Source organism: Parasteatoda tepidariorum, chromosome 2, assembly GCF_043381705.1.
Source record: "Parasteatoda tepidariorum isolate YZ-2023 chromosome 2, CAS_Ptep_4.0, whole genome shotgun sequence".
Taxonomy (NCBI): domain Eukaryota; kingdom Metazoa; phylum Arthropoda; class Arachnida; order Araneae; family Theridiidae; genus Parasteatoda; species Parasteatoda tepidariorum.
In genome coordinates, this window is record NC_092205.1 from 42625693 (window position 1) to 42646692 (window position 21000).

A 21000-nucleotide genomic window follows, 5' to 3' on the forward strand; every position below is an offset into this window, starting at 1 on the left:
TTAGAAACTGACAAACACTTTAACAAAGATATTTCGTGTAAATCGGGTAGTTAAAATGTAACAATTAATCGAAAAAAATATTGTCTAAGTTTTGAGGTGTTTCGGTGTAAAAATTCACCATGCATTAGGAAACAAATTGGACAATTCTTTTTTAATAAATTTTTCTAAAATTTCACTGCATGTACTACAAGCTACAGTTTTATTTTATGGAAATAAATAATGACATATAGTTATATTTTAAGCTGGTAAGAACAAAAAAAAAATTTTTTTATAATTGAAATTTCCATTCAATTTAAATTTAAATATAACTCTTATACTATATAGTGAGATTTTCAGAATATAATTTGATAATGTGAAAAATGTATGATAATTGTGAAATGACTAGGGTAAAATAATAAATGACTAGAGATGACTAGAGTAAGAGATGACTAGAGTAAGGAATTATATGAAATATGTTTTATAAACAAGGTCAATAGAGAAATGGATAAAGTTGGCTCATTTCTAAAAAAAGAAAAATGAAAAAAATTAAGAATAAATTTTAAATTAAAAATAAACAATTAAAAATTATTAATGATATAAAATTTATCAGAAAACTCTTTTCATAAAGGAAATTTTTTGAACTATTGAAGTTTTATTCCTTCATTTGTGGTCACCTTGTAAGAAGAGGTGGGTTTAGTTTTAGTCTATGACAGTTTTCCAGTATTCCATTCCCCGCTCTAAAGGATAAGAGCCTCAACGAACTGTCCTTATTGCAATTGTGTTTTAGGGGTTCAGAATTCATTATAATGTATTGTCCTTGATGGTTTCAGAACAGGAAAAGTCCACGCAATGTTGGTCAGTTGGGAAGTTCAATGCTAAGGCTAAATGATTACTACCATCATCTGATCTAAATTGTAGCAATGTAGTGTGCTCATTTGCCAGAATTGTTTTCGAATCATCAATAAAGATGAATTTTCGAACCTGACCAAAATCCCATTAGAGTAACTCAAGTGCAACGCTAACAACCAAACCTTAATTGGGGATACCTCATTTGTTTTTCTTAATTAATTAAATTAAATTAATTATTCCTTAATCAATTTAATTAAATTAATTATTTCTTAATTAATTAAATTAAATTAATTATTTCTTAATTAAATTAATTTTTTCTTAATTTATTTCATTAAAAACTGCAAAAATGTCATTATGAAACTTCACGCACTAGAGATGACTTCGAGTTTAATTTATTAGGTCCGAGCCTGAAAGATTTTAAACTGAGCCCACTCGAGCTGAGGCCTCTTAACGCCCGTGTCTGCCCGAGCAAGAATTATTCATCAGATAAAAATCGTATTTTGTAGTCTCACCACTCAGCCCTTGAGGTCTAATCAAGGAAATTAGTCATTGAAACATTTTTTTATCACTAACTTGTAAAACGAATCAAAGAAAAAAATCTGGAATTGAATGTGAAAGAGAAATGTCGAAGAATTGTAAACAACAGCAAATATTCAAGTTTTTATTATTATTTTTTTTTTATGGTGTGAGAGATTCCCAATCAAAAACCTTCTTTTAAGGCCATTCAGTTTAAGATTTTTCTTTATTTCGCTCTTCTTCATCTACTGCATTATCATTACACATATTATTAATAACCGACGTTGCATAGCCGACCCAATTATGAGTTACGACTATCAATACTCAATTCCGTAGTCTAGTAATTTTAAACCAAACCCAGAAGATAAGGAGGAACCTACGTGAAGGAGACTTTGATGGAATTAACCCGCATTTGCGATACATGGAAAAACGAATGACTCCCTCGATTAACCCGAGGGTGAGGGGATTTTAACCTATGATTCATATATCACCGAGAGTATTTGACATCAACAATGTGGAGTGCGAGTAAGGATAATTTTGTATAAATAAAGAAACATTTTGGAAAATGAATAAAAAATATATTAATAGAATTTTGGAAACTTCTAAAGAATGAATAGAAACTGCATTTTCTACATTTATTTCAAACGATTACAAAGAATATTTACATAATTACGAACAAGACAATCAGTATCGAGTATTGATTATATTATCTATGTACAAAATACAATGAATGACTAAGGCTTTGTTTTGAATATGAATCTAAAAGTATATCATAAAAGTGAAAGTGCATATATGTTTTAACTTAATTTTCTAAATTTTCTGTTGAAACAAAGCCATATGAATAGCATGTCTTCAAAACTCTTTTAACTACAGCTCTGCATTATTTTAAGCATTATCTTTTAATGTAGTTAATAAAAGTAAACTATGTAGTTAATAAAAGTAAACTATGTAGTTAATAAAAGTGAATTATGTAGTTAATAGAAGTAAACTATCATTAACTTAGAAATGAATTATACAAAGTCAATAAAATTTCTTAGCACAGATATTAGTGCATATCAGCATTTACCAATTGAAATCTAAATTTTGATGAAGATTCGCTTTTATATGTAAAATAGTACCATTACGTCCTCTTCATAACTAAATGTATTGACTTTGCAAAATTTCAATCAAAGTTGATGGCAAGAAAATACGTGATCATTATGATGTATTTGTTAATCCACAAATTGTACTTTTTTGCGTGCCAGATGTCAACTCTCTTACAATGTTGTTTCATAGTCTAAATGTCAACTTCTCTGGAAAAAAAACGGTGTCTCATTATATATCTTTAAACTCAAAGTTCCTAATGAGTAAAAGTCGCCAGCGACTTTCTTTTCTAATTATATAAATCTATGCAAATTGGCGATGACTCTGTTGGCTTCTGCATCACTCATTCCTGGTGGTAGGTGCAATACATGATCAGCTCGTGCAGAGGAAGATTGCATTGGAGGTGGAACTGCATGCGATCTGAAGTAGTTGCTGGCTGCAGCTTGCATTTGGTTAGGAGACTGGGATGCCAAATAGCTGCTCAAAGAACCTTGCTGCATTTGTTGTGAGGATTGGGATCCCATAAAACTATTCAAGGATTCTTGCATCGGCTGTGGTTGGGAGGGAATAAAACTGCTTGCTGATCCTTGCATCTGTTGTGGTTGGGATCCTGCGAAGCTGTTCATTGAGCCTTGCATCTGTTGTGGTTGGGATCCTGCGAAACTATTCATTGAGCCTTGCATCTGTAGTGGTTGGGAACCCAAGAAGCTGTTCATTGAGCCTTGCATTTGTTGAGACGGCTGCTGTCCTCCCATATAAGACATGCCCTGTTGTTGTTGGGCTGAGTGTCCTTGAAACATATTTCCTTGATTGACTTGGCGAGGAACAAAGTGTTTTGGGGGAGGCATTGCACTGGAATACTATGAAATAAAACATAGTTAAATTATGAAAAGAGTTTTGAATTAGAGATAGATAAATAATTCGCGAAAGTAAAATAATAAGATAACAAATAATAGAAAATAATAAGTCAATAAGAAATTGAAAATAATAACAAAATTACAATCCCAAATACAAAATAAGTTATAAATAATATATTTCTCATACCTAAGTTTCCAGAAATTTTAAATATTCGCATTATGTTTTACGATATAAACTGTAATTTTTTAAAATCCTGTTTACACAGTTGAGTTCTTAAATGAAACTGTATGTCCACAAAATCAACACAAACTCTTTTTATTTTTTAACTAAGTACTTTGGATTTAGATCAAAGTTTTCGGTATTTTTCTAAGACAAAAGTCTGTTTTAAGATATTCTTCTTAAAAAAACTTTTTGGTTTCTATGTGAATTATTTTAATGTCTTTAGCTGGTGTTGTTACGAATCAATTTTTTTTAGATTTTCAATAAAACCTACTATGATTACCCTATTTTATGGCTCAGTTGTATTTCTTTTCAAAATATTATGCGTTGTTTATGTTTGTTCCCTTTTTGATATCCAAATACCTCTATTAGCAAATGGAAAGGAAATCGGTTAGTTAAAATAGAACACTGACATTAATTAAACCTATTTTGCAAGTAAGAATATTTTTTCTATATTGTAGCTTATTCAATTATAAAATCTATGATCATCAGGTTAAAATTAATTATATGGATAAAAATTTATGAAAACAATTTTATAAAACTAGTATATTTTTCATTTTCTTTAATTAGTTTTAATTACAACATCTTAGAGTGAAATTCACCGGTGGAAATATTTTTCATGCGTAAAAAACTAAATTGTTTTAATTTCCAATGATGCATGCTTAAAAAAATTACATTAACAGTACGGAATTTATAATTATATGTTTACAAGGAAGCTATCATACATTACATCATTGCAAGGAAGCTCACTATATTAAGAAATAAATTTAAAATAATGAATAAATTTGATAATTAATAAAGTTAAATTAAATAACGTTTAAATAAACTTTAATAAAGATACATAAGCAAACTACATAAATCTTTTCTAAAAGTTCTTTTAATTTTTTTTCTTCCATTTTTAGCATACAGAATATCATTTTATAACTGTTTACAAATTCAACTTTTGTTAAGCGAATTTTTATAAGTGTAATTGCAAATATTATCTTTAACTTTACAGACAAAGAAATGAAACTTATCACTCCTGATTTCCTCTTTTATATAGCTTGATATGAGTTTAGCTAAATGAGCTGATGTTATTTCATTTTATGACAGCTGATGTTTAGCTGATGTTATTTCATTTGTATTTCGCTTATCTATTGTTGTTATACACATTCTTTCTTTAAATTCATATTTAGGCATAATAAGCTTGACTCAATTAATCGAATACATCAATTCAAAAAACATCAAACAATCAATTCATCAACTCATCTAGTATAAATTTACAGTTGTCGTTAATATGAACTTAAAGCTCAAAAAGATTCTCAATTTTTTTGAGATCAATCAGTACTTTTGTATTTTTTTACTATTTTTTTTAAAATAAAAAATAAAAGAAATAATTCACTATTTATTATCCATTCTTCTATTTTACAAGCAGTAAATTATTGTTGTTCATTTGTTGTATTATGAGGTTACGTTTCACCAGCGAAGACTTCTGTTACCATAATTAAAATTTTCCTTTTCTGAAAAAATAAAAAGTTGCGAAGTGCTCTACCTCTTTTAATCCATGGATTTTGAACATTTTTCAAAAATAAAGTCACAAATTATGCACTTTTAGTATTTAAATAAAATAGTTAAAACATAAAAAAATAAAAGGTTATTAAAATTTGGTGAAGGCAAGTTTGGCAAGATTTAAAAACTCAAAAATAGATCAATTGCCAGATAAATCGCATTTCTTCTCCTCTCAGATTTATTTGGGGCTGAAACAGATTTCGTTGTTTTAGTCTTTCCACAGTTTCCGTTGTTTTAGTCAATTCTATTACTGATTCCACAAGTTTTGATAATTTCTTTACTCAAGTATTGCATTTCTAACTTTAGTCTGCAATTTTTCTTAGCTTTTTATCAAGGGCTCTAAAAATATATGTTAAGGGGGGAGATTAAATAACCCCCTGTCTATTCTTTTACCTGTCGGGATTGATCCGCTGCTAGAAAAGCAGTTGCTTGCGCAGCATCTTCAGCTGCTAACATCTGCATTGCTTCACTTTGTGCTGCTAAAATATTCTTCGCCTCAGAAGCTGCCAAAAGTTTCTTGGCTTCTAATATTTTTCTAGCTCTCCTGGCAGCTAAGAGCTGTTGGTTGAGTTGTGCCTCAGCAAATAGATGGCCATCGTTAAAGAATTGTGTGGAGGGAGACATTAGAAGTGGTGCTCTGGCTGCAAGTAATGAACTCTCTTGGTTGAGTAGGAGGTCGTTGTCCATTAAGGGAACATTCATTGAACTTAATGCACTAGCATCTAGAATGTCGTCTTGCAACAAGGCAGGATGACCAATAGCCATGTCGAGGGGAAACCTGTGAAAAAATAGAATATTGCAATTTTCTAGTTTAGTCTTAGTGTGGTCTTAGCCTCTACCTTACCGGGTATTTAAGAAACAATTTTGATATTAACTCCAAATAAAGCACTCCAATATTCCATTCTGTTTGTATTAATATTGTTTTTGAAACAATTGTTACATTTTATATCAATATATACGGAAATAAGGATTGAGACTTAAAATCAAACATTCTAACAAATAACCCAACATTGCAGTTTTGGTTTCAATAAACAACTGTACCCATCTTATTAAGTAAAATTAATAACATAAAGTATCATATTGTGATTTAGGTTGAGTTTTATTAAAAATATTTTTTAATTTTTTTTTAATTTGTTTTACGTTTCTTATTCTTTAACTATTAATTTCCATAAATGCAACGAATCATTTATTGAAAAAAGACGAGCAAAACATTTTAACCGTTAAATACCAAAACGTTATTTTTTGAAATTATGGAGTCAGTAATTAGTGTGAAGAAACAATTAAAATGAAGAAGGGATCCGCAAAAAATAATCGTTCAAGATGGAATCTACGTAACTGTAGCATAATTTTTTACGGCATTTTTCCTAAGCATGCTTTTTTTTTAAAATTACGATAATGCTTTAAAATTTTCATCGATACAGAAATTAAATAACGTATTGTGTCTGAAAAAATAATTTTATATTCTGAAAGACAGAACATATAAATTTTAAAATTTGGGTGAGAAAAAAATCGTCAATGTGAATTAAAGATATAATTACATTTTGTCTAATTCTGCCAGATTCAGATTACTTCATAAATTATTAGTTAAACATACATATTACGTTTAAATAAACTTCATTTTACTGGTATATTGACCGGTATACTTTACTGGTAAACTCACATACCTGGCGTTTGCAAACCTTGGATGATGATAACGGGGTCCTCCAATAAGCGCGCTCATAAATTGACGACCAGCATGCCCAAGTTTTCCTCGGTGATTGAACAATTTAGCCAATATTCCTGTGGCTAAAAGTAATTCTATAGCATGATTACCTCGGTGCTTATAGCCACCACCCATTAATCCTTGAGATTGAACACTGTTCAGTGCCATAAATAGAACGAGAGCAGCTACGCTGGTCTTCATAACTTTTTTGTCCTTCATTGTGCTTTAATTGTCTGGAAAAGAAATAATATCGTATAATCCGAAAAAGCAATATATTAACATATGATTCCAAACTTTAGTGCGGTAATTATTGTAAAAGATAGACTTAATTTACAATTTTCTTGAAGTGTAAGAAAAGTTCAAATAACCTGTAAATCCCTATTAGTTCATTGAAGTTGTCATTTTAAGTTGTCCTTTTAAGAGTTCTGTGCTTTAAGATTGAAAATTCCATTTCATCGATATAAAAAAAAATAGAAAGATTTTTGTTTTTAGTTTTCAATTTGTAAACGTCCCTTCCTGCCATTCCAGCAACATTTTTTAAAAGGTGTTCACAATCTCATTGAAAATTTGACTTTTGCACCAAACCATTAAAGTTATAAACACAAGAGTTATTTTCATTAGCATGAATGAAACTGATAAAAAAAAACTATTCAGTGGGGCTATTCGGGGCACATTAGAAATGGAAAGCTTTGTCCCAAATCAAAGACAGACTCTTTTTCATTGTTGGATGATATTTTGCGTTCTAAGACAGAACTGATCGTGTAATTTTCAGTTTCGTTTATCAGAATTGGTCGTCAATCATACGATTTAACGCCGTATGCTCTTTTTCTTGTTATTATTTTCAATTCCACAGTTAATGCTTACAAATCTATAACCATCTTAAAAGCGGTAAGTGGTTTTAGGTCCCTAATTCTACCTAATTAAGCTCTATATCAAAAACTTTCAGCCTCGTCTGTACAAAAGGGCCCCTGAATTTTTTTTTAAATAATTGCATCTGTGTCAGCAGCCGGGGAGACCATTCCTCGATATTTCTACTCCTTAAACAATCTTATACTGCAGACGTTGAATAACTTTCAATCAAACACCTGTTATATGTATGCACAGTAAAAAAAATACAAAAAGGACAGAAAGAGTGCTCCTCACACTATTATATTGATATAATTTGCAATACTATATTAGAAAGCACTCCTTTTGCGCATATAATCATGTGAGACGATGAAGAGATTATATCTATATTTCTTCACCCGGATTTTTATAATTTTTTTTTTCAAATAATTTTTTTAATAATTCTGTAATTTATTTTTTTTCTATGTTTCTCTTAATTTTGAACTATATATATATATATATATATATAATATATATTATATATAGTGTGAATCATTAGACACCGTGTTCATGGGAAAATTAACATTTGGACATGTTTGATCTCTTACTCTCTGATTTGATAAGTTACTCTTCTGGAATACATATTTTTACAAATTGCAATTCTTTACAAATTTGTTACATTTAATGATGGAGAATGATATGGAGGTTAATTTAGATAAAGAGAAGAAGGTTGCCTAATCTCTCTAACGGTTGTTGATAAGTGAAACATCTTCAGGTATTCCAAATGTAAATGACAAAACTCGTCACGAGGATGCTTCAAAATAATCGAGGCGCGGCAAAATTCCCTCTGAAGAGGAATACTAATGCCTACATCGTGCATTAAGTTGTTTTAAGTATACTTAAAGTTTTCTTAACAACCCGGCAATAAGCAGTCGAATTTCTCGACCTTGACTTCAAGGATGAGGGAAGATGATTTCTCCCTTAAACGCTCCAATTCGACGAAATGTTCCAAATCCATATGAAAACCCTCTAATGCCACCAATTCAAACCAACTCGTTTCAAATCCTTCAAGAACTATCCCAATAATTTAAATTAAAAGTTTTGTAAACCTAATGGGCCGACCAGTTTCAAGTTCACCTATAATTTCTAGCACAGTTATTTAAATCGTAAGTCTTATAAAACTGAAGGATTTTAAATGTACTTATTTCTTGAGTAACCAATCAGTTTCAAGAAATGCTATACTTTCTACTATATTGATTTAAATTACAATTCTTTTAAAATTAAGGAATTTTAGACGTACTTATTTCCTAGATAGCAGACCTGATTCAAGAACTGCTAATAACTTATACCATAATCATTTAAATTGAAATTTCGCTAAACTAAAGATTTTAGATGCAAGTATTTCTTTCATAACCGATCAGTTAGAATGCATGCTATCATTTCTATCTCAATCGGAAGTTTTGTTGACAAAATGTAATATGATAAGTTCTTTCAAACTAAAACTCAATGTAAACAAAAACTTTCAATTGTTGCAACAAAATTAAAAGTTTTGTTAAGCTAAAGGAATTTAATGTACGTATTGCCTGTATAAACTGAATTTTCCTAGATAATCTGAAGCAACTATTTTCAAAACATCTACCTTACTGATTTTTTAGGTTGGAACTTAATTAAAAGCAGAAACCTCGAGCCTTGTTTAAAAGTAAAAAAAGGCATGAAAAATGCTAATTTTTCTAAGCTTGATATTCGATTTTAAAGATCTGAAAATTAATGTAAATTAAATCGAACAAAAACAAATAACAAAAGTGCCATTAAAATAAAATAAAAATTTCAAATGATTTCGAACATTATTACAAAAACATTTAATATTATGCATAATGTTATTTAAAAAAGAGAACCCAGTAAGAACTCAGTTGCTAATCCAATGAATTAAAAGTTTAATAAAATGGTGAATACTGGTGATTCGCTTTTCCTACAGTAATTTTCATTAATATTACAATAATTAGCAAATAATTTATAAAAATTAAACTAAATAATTAATTAATTTAGCTTTCGTTAAATGAATCAGTAACTGCATAAATTTAATTATCAAACGAAAATTTTACTCTCTCAAAATTGATACTATTTATTGTTTGAACAATTTATTGTTAAATATAAAAAGATAGAGTTAAACCAGTGTTTCCCAAACTGTGGTATGCGTACCCCCAGGGGTACTGGAACAACTTAGCAGGGGTACGCGTTCTTATGCGAAATATCTTGCAACAAAGTAAAATTACAAAAAATTTAATTTCAAAACAAAGCTGGCCACGAAAATTTACGATTACGTATTTTTCTATTGGCTATTTTTTGCAAAGTTAAGAGTTAATAATTAGTGGTGTCAACAGCCAGTTGTGATTTTTAACTTTTGTGCAATTTTTTTATAGTAAAGGTTTGTAAAAAATTCTACTTATTTTGATTATTTTTAAAAAATAAAATTTTTTTCCTGTTATCACAGCAAAAACAATATCATCCTTCTCACTGATGCAAATAAACTTATTAACACAATTTTGCACCAAGAAAGAAAAATAAACATAATTTAAAAATATACATTAGCTTATTTATTAGTGGTACACAGCGTTACGAAAAATTTAGAAAGGGTACACGAAAGTCATAAGTTTGAGAAACACTGGGTTAAACCAAATACTTTAACACTTAAATCTTAGATATTTCGAGCGAAGTGAATACAACTCATGTAATATAAAATAATGGTCTAACACATTTTTTTAACTTTATCGATACATTCTAATTAGACAAAAAAACTGATTGAATCCTCAAACTAATTCTATCTGTAAGTAGTTGGATTCCATCAACAAGAAATTTATAAGTATTATAACGGTATTTGCCCTCAAATTATTAATTCATCAAGTAATGGTATTTTTATTCTGTTCAATTCGATTACTTAGGTATTTAATAAACATTGTTAAGGTTATCTCCAAACTATTTTTAATCAGTTTCATTTAAATCTTAATATTGCAATTTAAATATTAATTAAAGTAACGATGTTATACGAAATTGAACGGTTAAAACTAAAAATGTCGTTCCTTTTATTATTAAGTAGTTCTGTGATGTTAATTTATTAAGCAATATTTTATGATAAACATAAGCATTATTATAAACACAGCTTAATATTCATTATACAATGGCTTTAAATAAGTTATGTATATATTTAAAGTTGATTTTCAGTAAAATTGTGTACAATCAACATGAGCAATTAAAAAATTTTTGTAAAATAATTATTTAAGACTGAAAAAAAATACTGAGATCTAACTTTTCGCACTAATGCTAAATTATCTCTTTATCGAAAAATATTAAATGAGAATTAAATAAGCAGTTTTTGAATGAAATTACAATAGTAAATGTGATATGCTTAGGTTTAAATTTTATTCCAATAAAATCGGAAACTGAATCTGCACGACCAAAACTGCTTTGATAGAGTGAAACATTCTGGACATTTCTTAACTGAATACTTTTTAATTTTGATTTATAAATACTGCCGAAATTTCCTAATGAGCTTTCAGAAGAAAGCGGTAATTTTTTCGGAAAAATAATATTGTAAAAATTAAAACTACTTATTTTTTTTTTAAAGTACACATAAAGAAAAACTCTGGAAAATTACCATACTGTAATGGTATTTCCGGCAAAAAAAAGCCCCATAAAGCAGATTAATAAAACCAGCATGTATACTATAAAGAAAAATCCTGAAATGATTCTAAATATATGGGGCAGCTACTGTGCATGTAGTTTTCAAATACGTATCTTAACATGTTGGAAACCTCTTGTGGAGCTAAGCTACCAACAATGTCAACCCTCATCTATTAAAGAGCATCTCAAGACACAAGTAAAATCGAATTAACATGTCTTATATATTAGAGAATTGGAATTTAATAGTTGTAGCGGTAACTAAGCTATATTATTCCCCCTCCAGAATTTTATCTGTGATAGAATTCGATGAATGGATTCCATTTGTTGATTCATTGCTGCTTTGTAAGAGGCCGGGAGAACTGTATCACCGGGCTTTGAGTGTTGGTCATGAGAGCTGGATAAAGATCACGGTTGTGGGCGTGATTGCTCTTGTGTTTCGAATAGCTGTCGAGTGCGCACAACTGCATAATAATATTTTATCTAATTAAGATGAAAACTAATGTTTATCGAATTTATTGCATAAAAAAATTACGGAAATGTAAGCATAGCGTAACAATAGTAGCTTACCGGGAAAAAAATTTGTCTTATTTTAATATTCTGTCAGTCATCCTTTTTTAGTATGCAGTTGAAATCCCTTTTTTTTTCAAGGGGTCAACTTTAAAGTTCAATGTGTTGAAAGTTTATGAGACTGATATCATGAACAATCATACACCCAATTCCTTTTCGATGACACTGAAAAATCACTTAAATTGAATTTCGTGAAAAACAAAAGGGACACGTTTATACAATGGGTTAACCGTATTTGATGAATTTGCAAGATTCAATATCAAGCAAGTTGCTTCAACTGGATGCAAGAGCTTTGTGAACTTCCTTGGAGGCTCAAGAATAGAGGTAAGTGTTAATCTTAAGCAATATTTGAACTTACATATTGCTTATGATTAACTTCAAAAATTAATATTGGAGGCTCTAACGTGAAATATACTAGTCTTAGGGTCAATGGTTATTCATTCGTGAATCCGTATTTCGCTAATCCATATAAGATAAATGAGCTGAAAATTCATAACAAAACTCTTTGTAACAGAAACATATATCTAACAACAACAACGAAGAATGATGTAACGTTACAGTTCCTCTATGGAATCTGAATAGTAATTAACTCTTACATCACTGCACATAGCGCCATCCGTTACACATATTGTTTAGAAAAGACACAGTTAGACGGTATTAATAATTTTTATTATCGCTAATATTTGGTCTGATGGAGCTTACTAATTAGAACGGGTATACAATTGAATTTAATCATTTATTTTAATGCTTACTTGACCTTAAAATTAAAAAAAATCTAGCGTATGTTAAAATCCGAAACAATCAAATATATGCTAACCAATGATGCTAAGTTAATAGCGAAAAGACTTGATTTTATTATGTACGAAATAAAAATAAATCCATTCCACTCTATTTCTTCTGGAAAAATTATGTTCTTTTAATTAGTATCACAGGATACGTTCATACATAAAATGATGCACCTCCCCGATGTGGCTTAAATTTTTAATTGTATTTTGCATTTGATATTACTTCAGAAATCAACAATCGGCAAAGGTAAAAACTAAAAATGTTAGGTATTCTTTTTGTATATTATTAAGTAGTTCTATGATCTTAATTTATTAAGAAACATTTCGTGATAAACATAAATATTATAATAAACACCGTTTAATTATCCTTAAATAGCAATCAAGCTATATTTTGTTTTAAATAAATTACATTTATATTTAAACTAGATTTTCTGTAAAACTGCGTGCAGTCAACCAACTCTATTAATTAAAATAATGTTGTAAAATAATTATTTAAAACTGAAAAAATATACTGGGAATTAACTTTTTGCATAAATGCTAAATAACCACTTTGTAGAAAAATATTAAAAGAGAATTAAATTGCTAGTTTTAAAATAGTTTATTCATTCTACACTGAGAAAAAAGTATGGTTAAAATTATTAGAATATTGCAAAATTTACCGAGTTTCTCTTTCTATGGTGACACCGAAAGACTCAGTAGTTTTTACCGAAGCCCTTTGATAATGATATTAGTAAAATTAGAAATTAAATAAGCCTTAATAACAAGTGATAAAATTTGGATGAGGCAAAATTTATTAATTTCATTATTACTTTAAAGCATGAAAAAACTTTTTTCTTCGGTAAAATAGAGAGAAGTCTTAACCTTTAGAACATGGTATGATAACTGCTAATATATAAAATTCTTTCTTTTAACAAATTTTATTGCCCTCCTATATGGTAATTTTACCAGAATCGTTTTTTATCCTTGTAATATAACCGTAGATTTAAATACGTACATATTTATTTACATTTTGTGTAAGCATTTCCTTTAAAATATTTCCCTAATTAAACATTTGCTTTTCTTTAAAAAGCAATTTTTATCTTGGAGTAAACTGCATACCAGATAGCTTAAAACAATTTGCATAATATTGCATTATTATTTCATTTTATATATTTTCCTCAAGTAACACTATTCACTTAAACAAAGTTGAAATAAAGAAGTTTGTGCCTGTTGTGTTTGACATTTAATGACCTGCCCACAAATATTTATATTGGTAAGTACATAATTGACTGCAGTTGTAACTGTAATAATTCAAAGAAATCAACTTTTCACTTGTTAAATTAAAATTAGTTTTTATAATTATCCAGAATTCAAAGCTGGAATGATGAAAAAAAATTACGAAAAGGCTTAGTTTACTTAAATAGTTGGTGAATCCATGGTTTCTAAATACAAATGACCGATTATATTTAATCGGTTTTTAAGTGATAGTCATGACAAGAGCTTCATTACGGTAAAATTAAAATGTGCTTTTAAGCAAAATTGTGCGGTAGCTAAAAATAATTGTTTTTCATTTATTTTATTTAAATAATAAGAGCAAAGTTTGAAATTGGAATCCATAAACGAAACATCGGATGCAAATTTTTGTAAAAATGTAAAACAAAGACTGCAGAAGCAAAAAATATATTAGTGCCATGCAAAATCAAAACCTTAACACAAGCAACAGATCTTACCGAATACTGCTCATATAACTGTTCATATAACAACGAAATGCCCATAAAACATGTTAAATGCTGGGTGTTTCGTAAAGATTTCCCTTAGCAAGTATCTTTCGAATCGGGGATGGCGAATTAATATTTGACCCAGAAAAAAATAAAAACGCTATCATAATCTAACATGGTACAGGATTTTAACCCATCACCCGTCTACCACTGAGGATATTTTACGTCAGCACTGTTGCTACGAGCAGAGATCAGAGTTCGTATCAACTAGCTACCGCCGGCAATCGAACTTGGGCTGTCCATTTGGAAGGCGAACACTTAACTTCTGAGCTACGAAATAGAAAAGCAAGAAAAGTGTCCAAAATTGCTAAATTAAGAAAAAAAGCAATTTTCAAGTATGGTGTTGCAGCCTATTAAATGATGATACAAAAAATTTTATTATTGAATTAAAAAACTGTATCCTATTTGGAGTTAATTTTAGTAACATCTTAAAGTATCTTTATACGAAAAAAATCTAGCTTTATCATAAGCGATATTAATCGTTATCTGTTATAATTTTTTTTGTGATTTATATCATTTCAAATGTATGAATTCAAATAAATCTTTAATTAAGGCATTACTATATAAATTTAATTAAAAGCTTTTAACAATACAACATCATTACAATATCAATACAATTATTTAATTATCTTAAGTCGAAGATATTCTCTTGTTATGCTCCCATCTTGCGGTTTTTTTCATAGTTTGTTTTACTGACCTGATAGTAAAATGTTTCATCAGAAAAAAATTACTACTCTTGTTAGATATTTGGTCAAATATGGTTTTGGAATGTTTTTGTTCAAAAGTTTAAGTAAATGCGTTTTTTTCTTCTTTTTTTTTGTTTTCCCAATTATTTTATCATAATGGACAATTTTTTTGGTTTAATGGCTGGCATTTGAGTCTATTTCCCATAGGCCTTAGAAATGCCAGAATTGCTGCTCTTTTATCGTTACCCAGTGGACAACTGTGGCTAATCCACGGCGGTGGAGTAGCGTCGCCCACGTCATACAATCACAAACCCGTTTATAAAGCTGGTTTCATTCACACAGAAGAAAGGACATAGAACACAAAGAGAGAGAGAGAAAGTTACATCCATGCCTACGGTGGGATTCAAACCCACAACCACTTTTGGTAAAATTAACAATAAAATAGTATTTTATCATTCTCCTGTTTGGTAATAAATGTGGTAATTTTATCATATTTTTGGGCATATCATAAAAACCATTCTGCACTTAGCATATTTTTACTAATTGTGTAGTAATAAGAACTATAATTTTGAGAACCAGAATTTCTGGTAAACTGTTATCATAACAAATAAAAATATAGAATATGTTAAAATTTGCCATGTTTCTGGCTCTATTGGACCAAAAGGCTCGACAGTTTTTACGGAAGTGCTTTGGTAATGATTTTGGTAAAATTAACAGTAAAATATTGTTTTCTAATATGTGTTAAAATTTGGTAAATGTAATAAAAATTGGCAATTTTATCATGATAATTTAGCTTATGGTATAAAACTCCTTTATTCGGTAAAATTTGCTTTCCAGTTTTTCAGTTTTTACTAATTGTGTTGCTACTGTAATTTATAAATTATAACTATAATTTTAAAAAACCACAGTTTCCGGTAAACCGTTATTTTATGAATGGATTAAATAACTATATGAATGGTTCAAATACTGTATTTATTTTTATTACTAAGAATTATTGGGTTTTTTTACTGGAAATGTCATTACCTTACAGTAGGGTAATTTTACCGGAATTTTTTTCTCTGTCTATTTTTGTATAAATAATTGCACTGTTTATTTTTACATGTTGGCTGCATTACAGACTGATTACGCAAGATTCTTCTCAAAAACCCTTTAACACAGTAAATCATTGGTTTTTTAATGCTGTCATTTTTAAGGCTGTAATCATCCAATTAAAACTTTATTATTTTATTTTAATCATCTGAAAAATATTTGAAATTTTTTTGCCATTATTTAGGCTTAGAAAATTGGTCCTTTCGTTTAGAAAAACGTTTTTTTAAAGGTATTTATTTATAGAAAAATATTGTAATAATTAATATTAATACCTTTCATTAGAGAGAGTAACAAGTTTACTCTAAAAAAAATTTGTCTTATTGTTAATTTTATAATTTAAATGAGAACTTAATTATTTCCAGAGCTTAAAGTTTAGATATGGTTATGCTTCCATCTTTTTAGAGCTTGTCAAAAATCTGTTTTCAAAAATTGAATCAAATATTGAACGCAAATAGTTATATAAAATAATAATAAGCCATAAGCGCAACAATATTTTTGTGAATATTATTATTATGATGCAATTGTTACATACAACATAAGTACAAAGTGTAATGAAATTAATTAATTTTATCAATAGTTAAATATTTAGCCGAAAATTTCGTTATTCATTTCTCAATAATTTAAAAAAAACTAACTAATAAAAATATAATCAATGAAAAATTGTTATCCGATAAAGCTCATTAAAATTGCACATCTAATTGTATCAAAAATTAATCTATTTCGGAATATAAGTTTAATGACCTTAATTGGAAATAAGTAAATAAAATTTCTATAAGTTATTTATATGGTATGAATGTTAAGAAATGTTAATTATATTTTTCTTTTACTAAAGCTGAAATTTGAAAAATGTTGCGCATTTTTCCTTTTGCAGGTCTAAATCTCTGAAATATTTGAATAAACATTTATAAAATCTGCAGCTTTTTAAATCGTCTTAGTAGACTTTCGAAATTTCTGCATTTTTATGGTGATAACTGCAATTCGTTCCTCAGTTTTTCAGATGATTTTATTTCATGGGTAGACACTGATCAATAAAGTATCTAATAGTATGAAAATTATCATCTCTCTGAAGGTTTTTTATTATTTTCTTACTTTATACTCCTTCAACAATATTTCAAAATTTTATTTGAAATAAATTCCATACATTAAGCAAAACTAATATATATGTGAACATTACTTTTCATATTAAATAAAAACAAATATGACATATCTAAGCAAAAAAAAAGTTGTTTCATTAAAAATAAAAACGAACATTTTTAAGATTTAGATGAAATTGAAAGTATTTGTTTTATCCAAATTTATTAAGAGTAACACTTGCATCATTTGAGAACAATTTAATACCTAAGAAGTTTTTTGAAAGGGATGAAAAAGTAAAAGTAACCAAGCAGAAAAGTAAACAAGCTTTCAAACAAAAAATATACGCACGTAAAGATATTAGAGAAAAAAAATTTCAATTCTTTTAAATAAATTAATCAGAGAGTTTTAAAATTAAAGACAAAACAGAAACGCTCAAAAAAAATTTTAAAGTGAAAAGGTTTTTTGATATGATCTCATAATACTTACTGATTTTGATACTTCTCAATAATAAGAAAGAAATTTTTTGAAGCATATAGCCTCAAAAACTATGGAGAATAATAATAATTTTTCTTTGATTGATTTGTTGACCATACACAGGGGGACATAAATACCTTATTATATGGCAATCATATTTCTGATTTAAAAAAACATAATTCTGTTAATAGACCAAACTATACAATATTTATACCATTCATGTGATAATTTTTCCATTCGTTATGGTTACAGTTTACAGTAAAAATTATAGTTCTTATTGCTACACATTTAGTAAAAATATAAAACTGAAAAATTAATTTAACCGAATAATTCATTTTCTCTGCTATGCATCGTGATAAAATTACCAAATTTTACTACATTTAGTACCAATTAGGACGATGATAAATCCATATTTTATTGTTAATTTTACCAAAAAACTTCGGTAAAAATTACTGTGTTTTTTAGTGCTCTTATACACCCGGTAAATTTTAATCATATTCTATATTTATATAATAAGTAAATTTTATCATATCTTGGTAGTTTCGACCATACTTCTTTTCTCGGTGCAGAATATCACACTGTTTTCAGCTCGATTAAATTATTAGGATTTTCAAATCAAACATAATTTTCATGAAAAAAAAATTTTTTTTAAATGTTTTAAATGAAATCTTTAAAATTTTAAATAAAAAAAGCCTATTTTCCTTATTAAACGAAATTTCAGCTAAAAAGTGTTTGATTAAAGATTGCTATCAATTTGAAAATGATTGAGAATCCTTTTTACTTCACTTACTGCCAATACATAACTAAGAATATTAAAAATATTTTTTTCTTTAATTTCAATGCCAATCGTAATAGTTTACTTGCATCTACAGTTCAAATATCTTGAACAATACAGAAATTTTCAATAAAATAAAAATAGTAATTAAATAAATAAATCCGTTAATTATAACATATATTTTTGATACCATATATATTTTGATATAACATATTTTTTGTTAAAACATATTTAAGCTCACAAAAAACTCTTGGTACAAAATCTAAATAAATTTGTAAATATTAAAAGAAACTGGAATATAAAAACGAAATCAACTCTTTACCTAATTTGAATGCTCATTTAAAAAAAGATTATCTCTTTTTAAATCAGTGACTAACAGACTTGAGCCATACAGATTTTCTAATGAAGAAAATTTTAAAAAAATATTAAATAAAATAATTTATACAAGATTTTTTTTCCTAAAATAAATTTTAGCTTAAACTTCCTTCGTTGTGTGATTGATAAACACTTAAAATTAATAAGAATAATTTTGTTATAACTTGCTGTTAACATATAACCGCGCAAACTTCAAATATTAAAAAAAATCCACTGAATGAATGTTAATTTGAATAGACTAATCATTTTTACAATTCAACTAAATTATTTAATACAATTATTTATCTAAAAAAATTAAATATTTAAAAAAAAATTATTATTTTTTGAAAAAAAAACATTTTTATAATAAAAATGTTTTAAATAAAATATTATTTAAAAATATTAAATTTTTTTTATTAAAAAAAAATTTGAACTAAAAAATTCTCAATTCGGAATATCGTTTTTATCACTTGCTTTCAATCTTAAATATGAAAAATAAAATATTTAAAAAAAAACATTAATTTTTTTTTACTTCCCCATTGAATGGTAATCCTAAAACGTTACTCACCTTCAAACAAATCAATGGTTGAGTGACATGAATCACGCAGAAAATTACTGAATGTTTCGAATCGGTGATCGCCTTTTAAGAGACCATCTTTTTTGCCGTTTCATCACGTGGTTTCTGAGACGTCATAATTAGCAATAAGACACAAGATCCTCCCACAAATAGTCAATAAAGAATTTTTCCCCACAAAGCCGGGAGCCATTTTTGATGTTTGAATTTGGTTCCACCGGATTGGCATCACCATTCCGTTGAGATATTTTAAATTGGTTCACAGGACAAGTTCAGTGTCACGAGGCTTGTAAGTCAATGGGATTTTTTTTTAATGAAGCGGAAACAAAAATGTTTTCTTTCCCTCCGGAAGTTCGGAAATAACATTAAATATGAAACAAATTAATCTTCTTGATTCTGAATTATGTATGAACTGATTAAGTTCAAATCGTCAAATTAGGATAAAACACGAAGGATTTGAAGATGTATGTTTGAATGTCAAATAGAACAAATCATTTTTTTCAGCTCTTAAACGTTTTCATTTAGATAAACGTTTAAGTTTTAATTGATATTATAAATAAGTTTTTCTTATAATATTTGTCTATTTATTTTGTACTTATATAGCTTTTGTATTATTATAAAAAAAATTTCAATTCCAGTCTAAATTTTTGCTTATTTATTTTTTATTAAAATCATTTTGAATAACTGTTTTATAAGAGAGAACTACAAAGCTAAACTTTTAATTTGTTCGATAATATTCGAATTTATTTATACATTTTTTGCGTGATTACATAATGTTCACGCTTTCTGATACGAGAACAATAAATCATATAATTCATACACAATATATTGATATATATAACAGTATATATTGACAAAAGTTTTAGGTTTTTAGGGGGGTATTTAATCCAAATTTAAAATTATTTAACGAAAAAAATAAATTATTAATTTAATTGGCAAGTGCAGCGTTTTATGCAACAAATGTACATATTTTTTCGTCGCAATTTTTCATTAGCTTTTATTAAAAAATTTATAATTCCTTGTAGCATTATCACCTATCATTGTACTTCACCGTATTTAAATTGAATTTATCATAATATTAATTGATTTTATCATGATATTATCACCAAATGAAATTATCATTCATAAAAATTTCAGCTATTTTTCGACAGGTAAAAGTTATTTAATTTCAACTAGAGCTCAAGATCTAAAATCAATACACGTTCTTGTCTGCAGCAAAAATATTAACTTTATTTTATCACTAAATTTAATTTATCCTTTATAATCAGCAAAAGAACAAATTGCATCCCGGCAAAGTTTTATTCGAGCAAATTTAATCCTAAAAAATTTTTTTGCCAATATATTAAAATGTACAAATCTAAGCATGTCGGTATACGAGGGTTGCTATTTATATTTCTGGCCTTGGCAACAGTAAGTGTTGCTAGGCGACCGCAGACGATTTTAATCGAAAGTTTGATAATTTTAAACATAAATTCAGCAGATGATTTACCATTATAGTTTCATTTGTGTTGTTGACAGTAAATTGAAAAGTTCTTCTCTTTCAAAAAATGTAATTGAATCGTGAACATTTTCGTGCCATTATTTTTCATAACTTTCGACGTGGATTGT

General features: G+C 27.9%; 1 protein-coding gene across 1 annotated transcript; it reads right to left on the bottom strand.

The window, feature by feature from the left end:
• Positions 1-1965: 1965 nt before the first annotated feature.
• LOC107441222 (uncharacterized) lies at positions 1966-19521 on the bottom strand. Its single transcript, XM_016054394.3, has 4 exons — positions 19387-19521; positions 6717-6987; positions 5446-5830; positions 1966-3287 (listed from the first exon to the last, which is right to left on the bottom strand). The coding sequence occupies exons 2-4, from the start codon at positions 6971-6973 to the stop codon at positions 2721-2723; spliced, it is 1209 nt and encodes a 402-aa protein (XP_015909880.1). The 5' UTR covers positions 6974-6987; positions 19387-19521; the 3' UTR covers positions 1966-2720.
• Between the last annotated feature and the right edge of the window lie 1479 nt (positions 19522-21000).

Bases quoted from the DNA above. Each gene is read 5' to 3' on its own strand.
- LOC107441222 (XM_016054394.3), bottom strand. From the start codon at position 6,973: ATGAAGGACAAAAAAGTTATGAAGACCAGCGTAGCTGCTCTCGTTCTA. The intron at 5,831-6,716 runs GTATGTGAGTTT...ATTTTTTCACAG, and splicing joins CCAAGGTTTGCAAACGCCAG to GTTTCCCCTCGACATGGCTA. The intron at 3,288-5,445 runs GTAAAAGAATAG...TTTATTTCATAG, and splicing joins CAGCGGATCAATCCCGACAG to TATTCCAGTGCAATGCCTCC.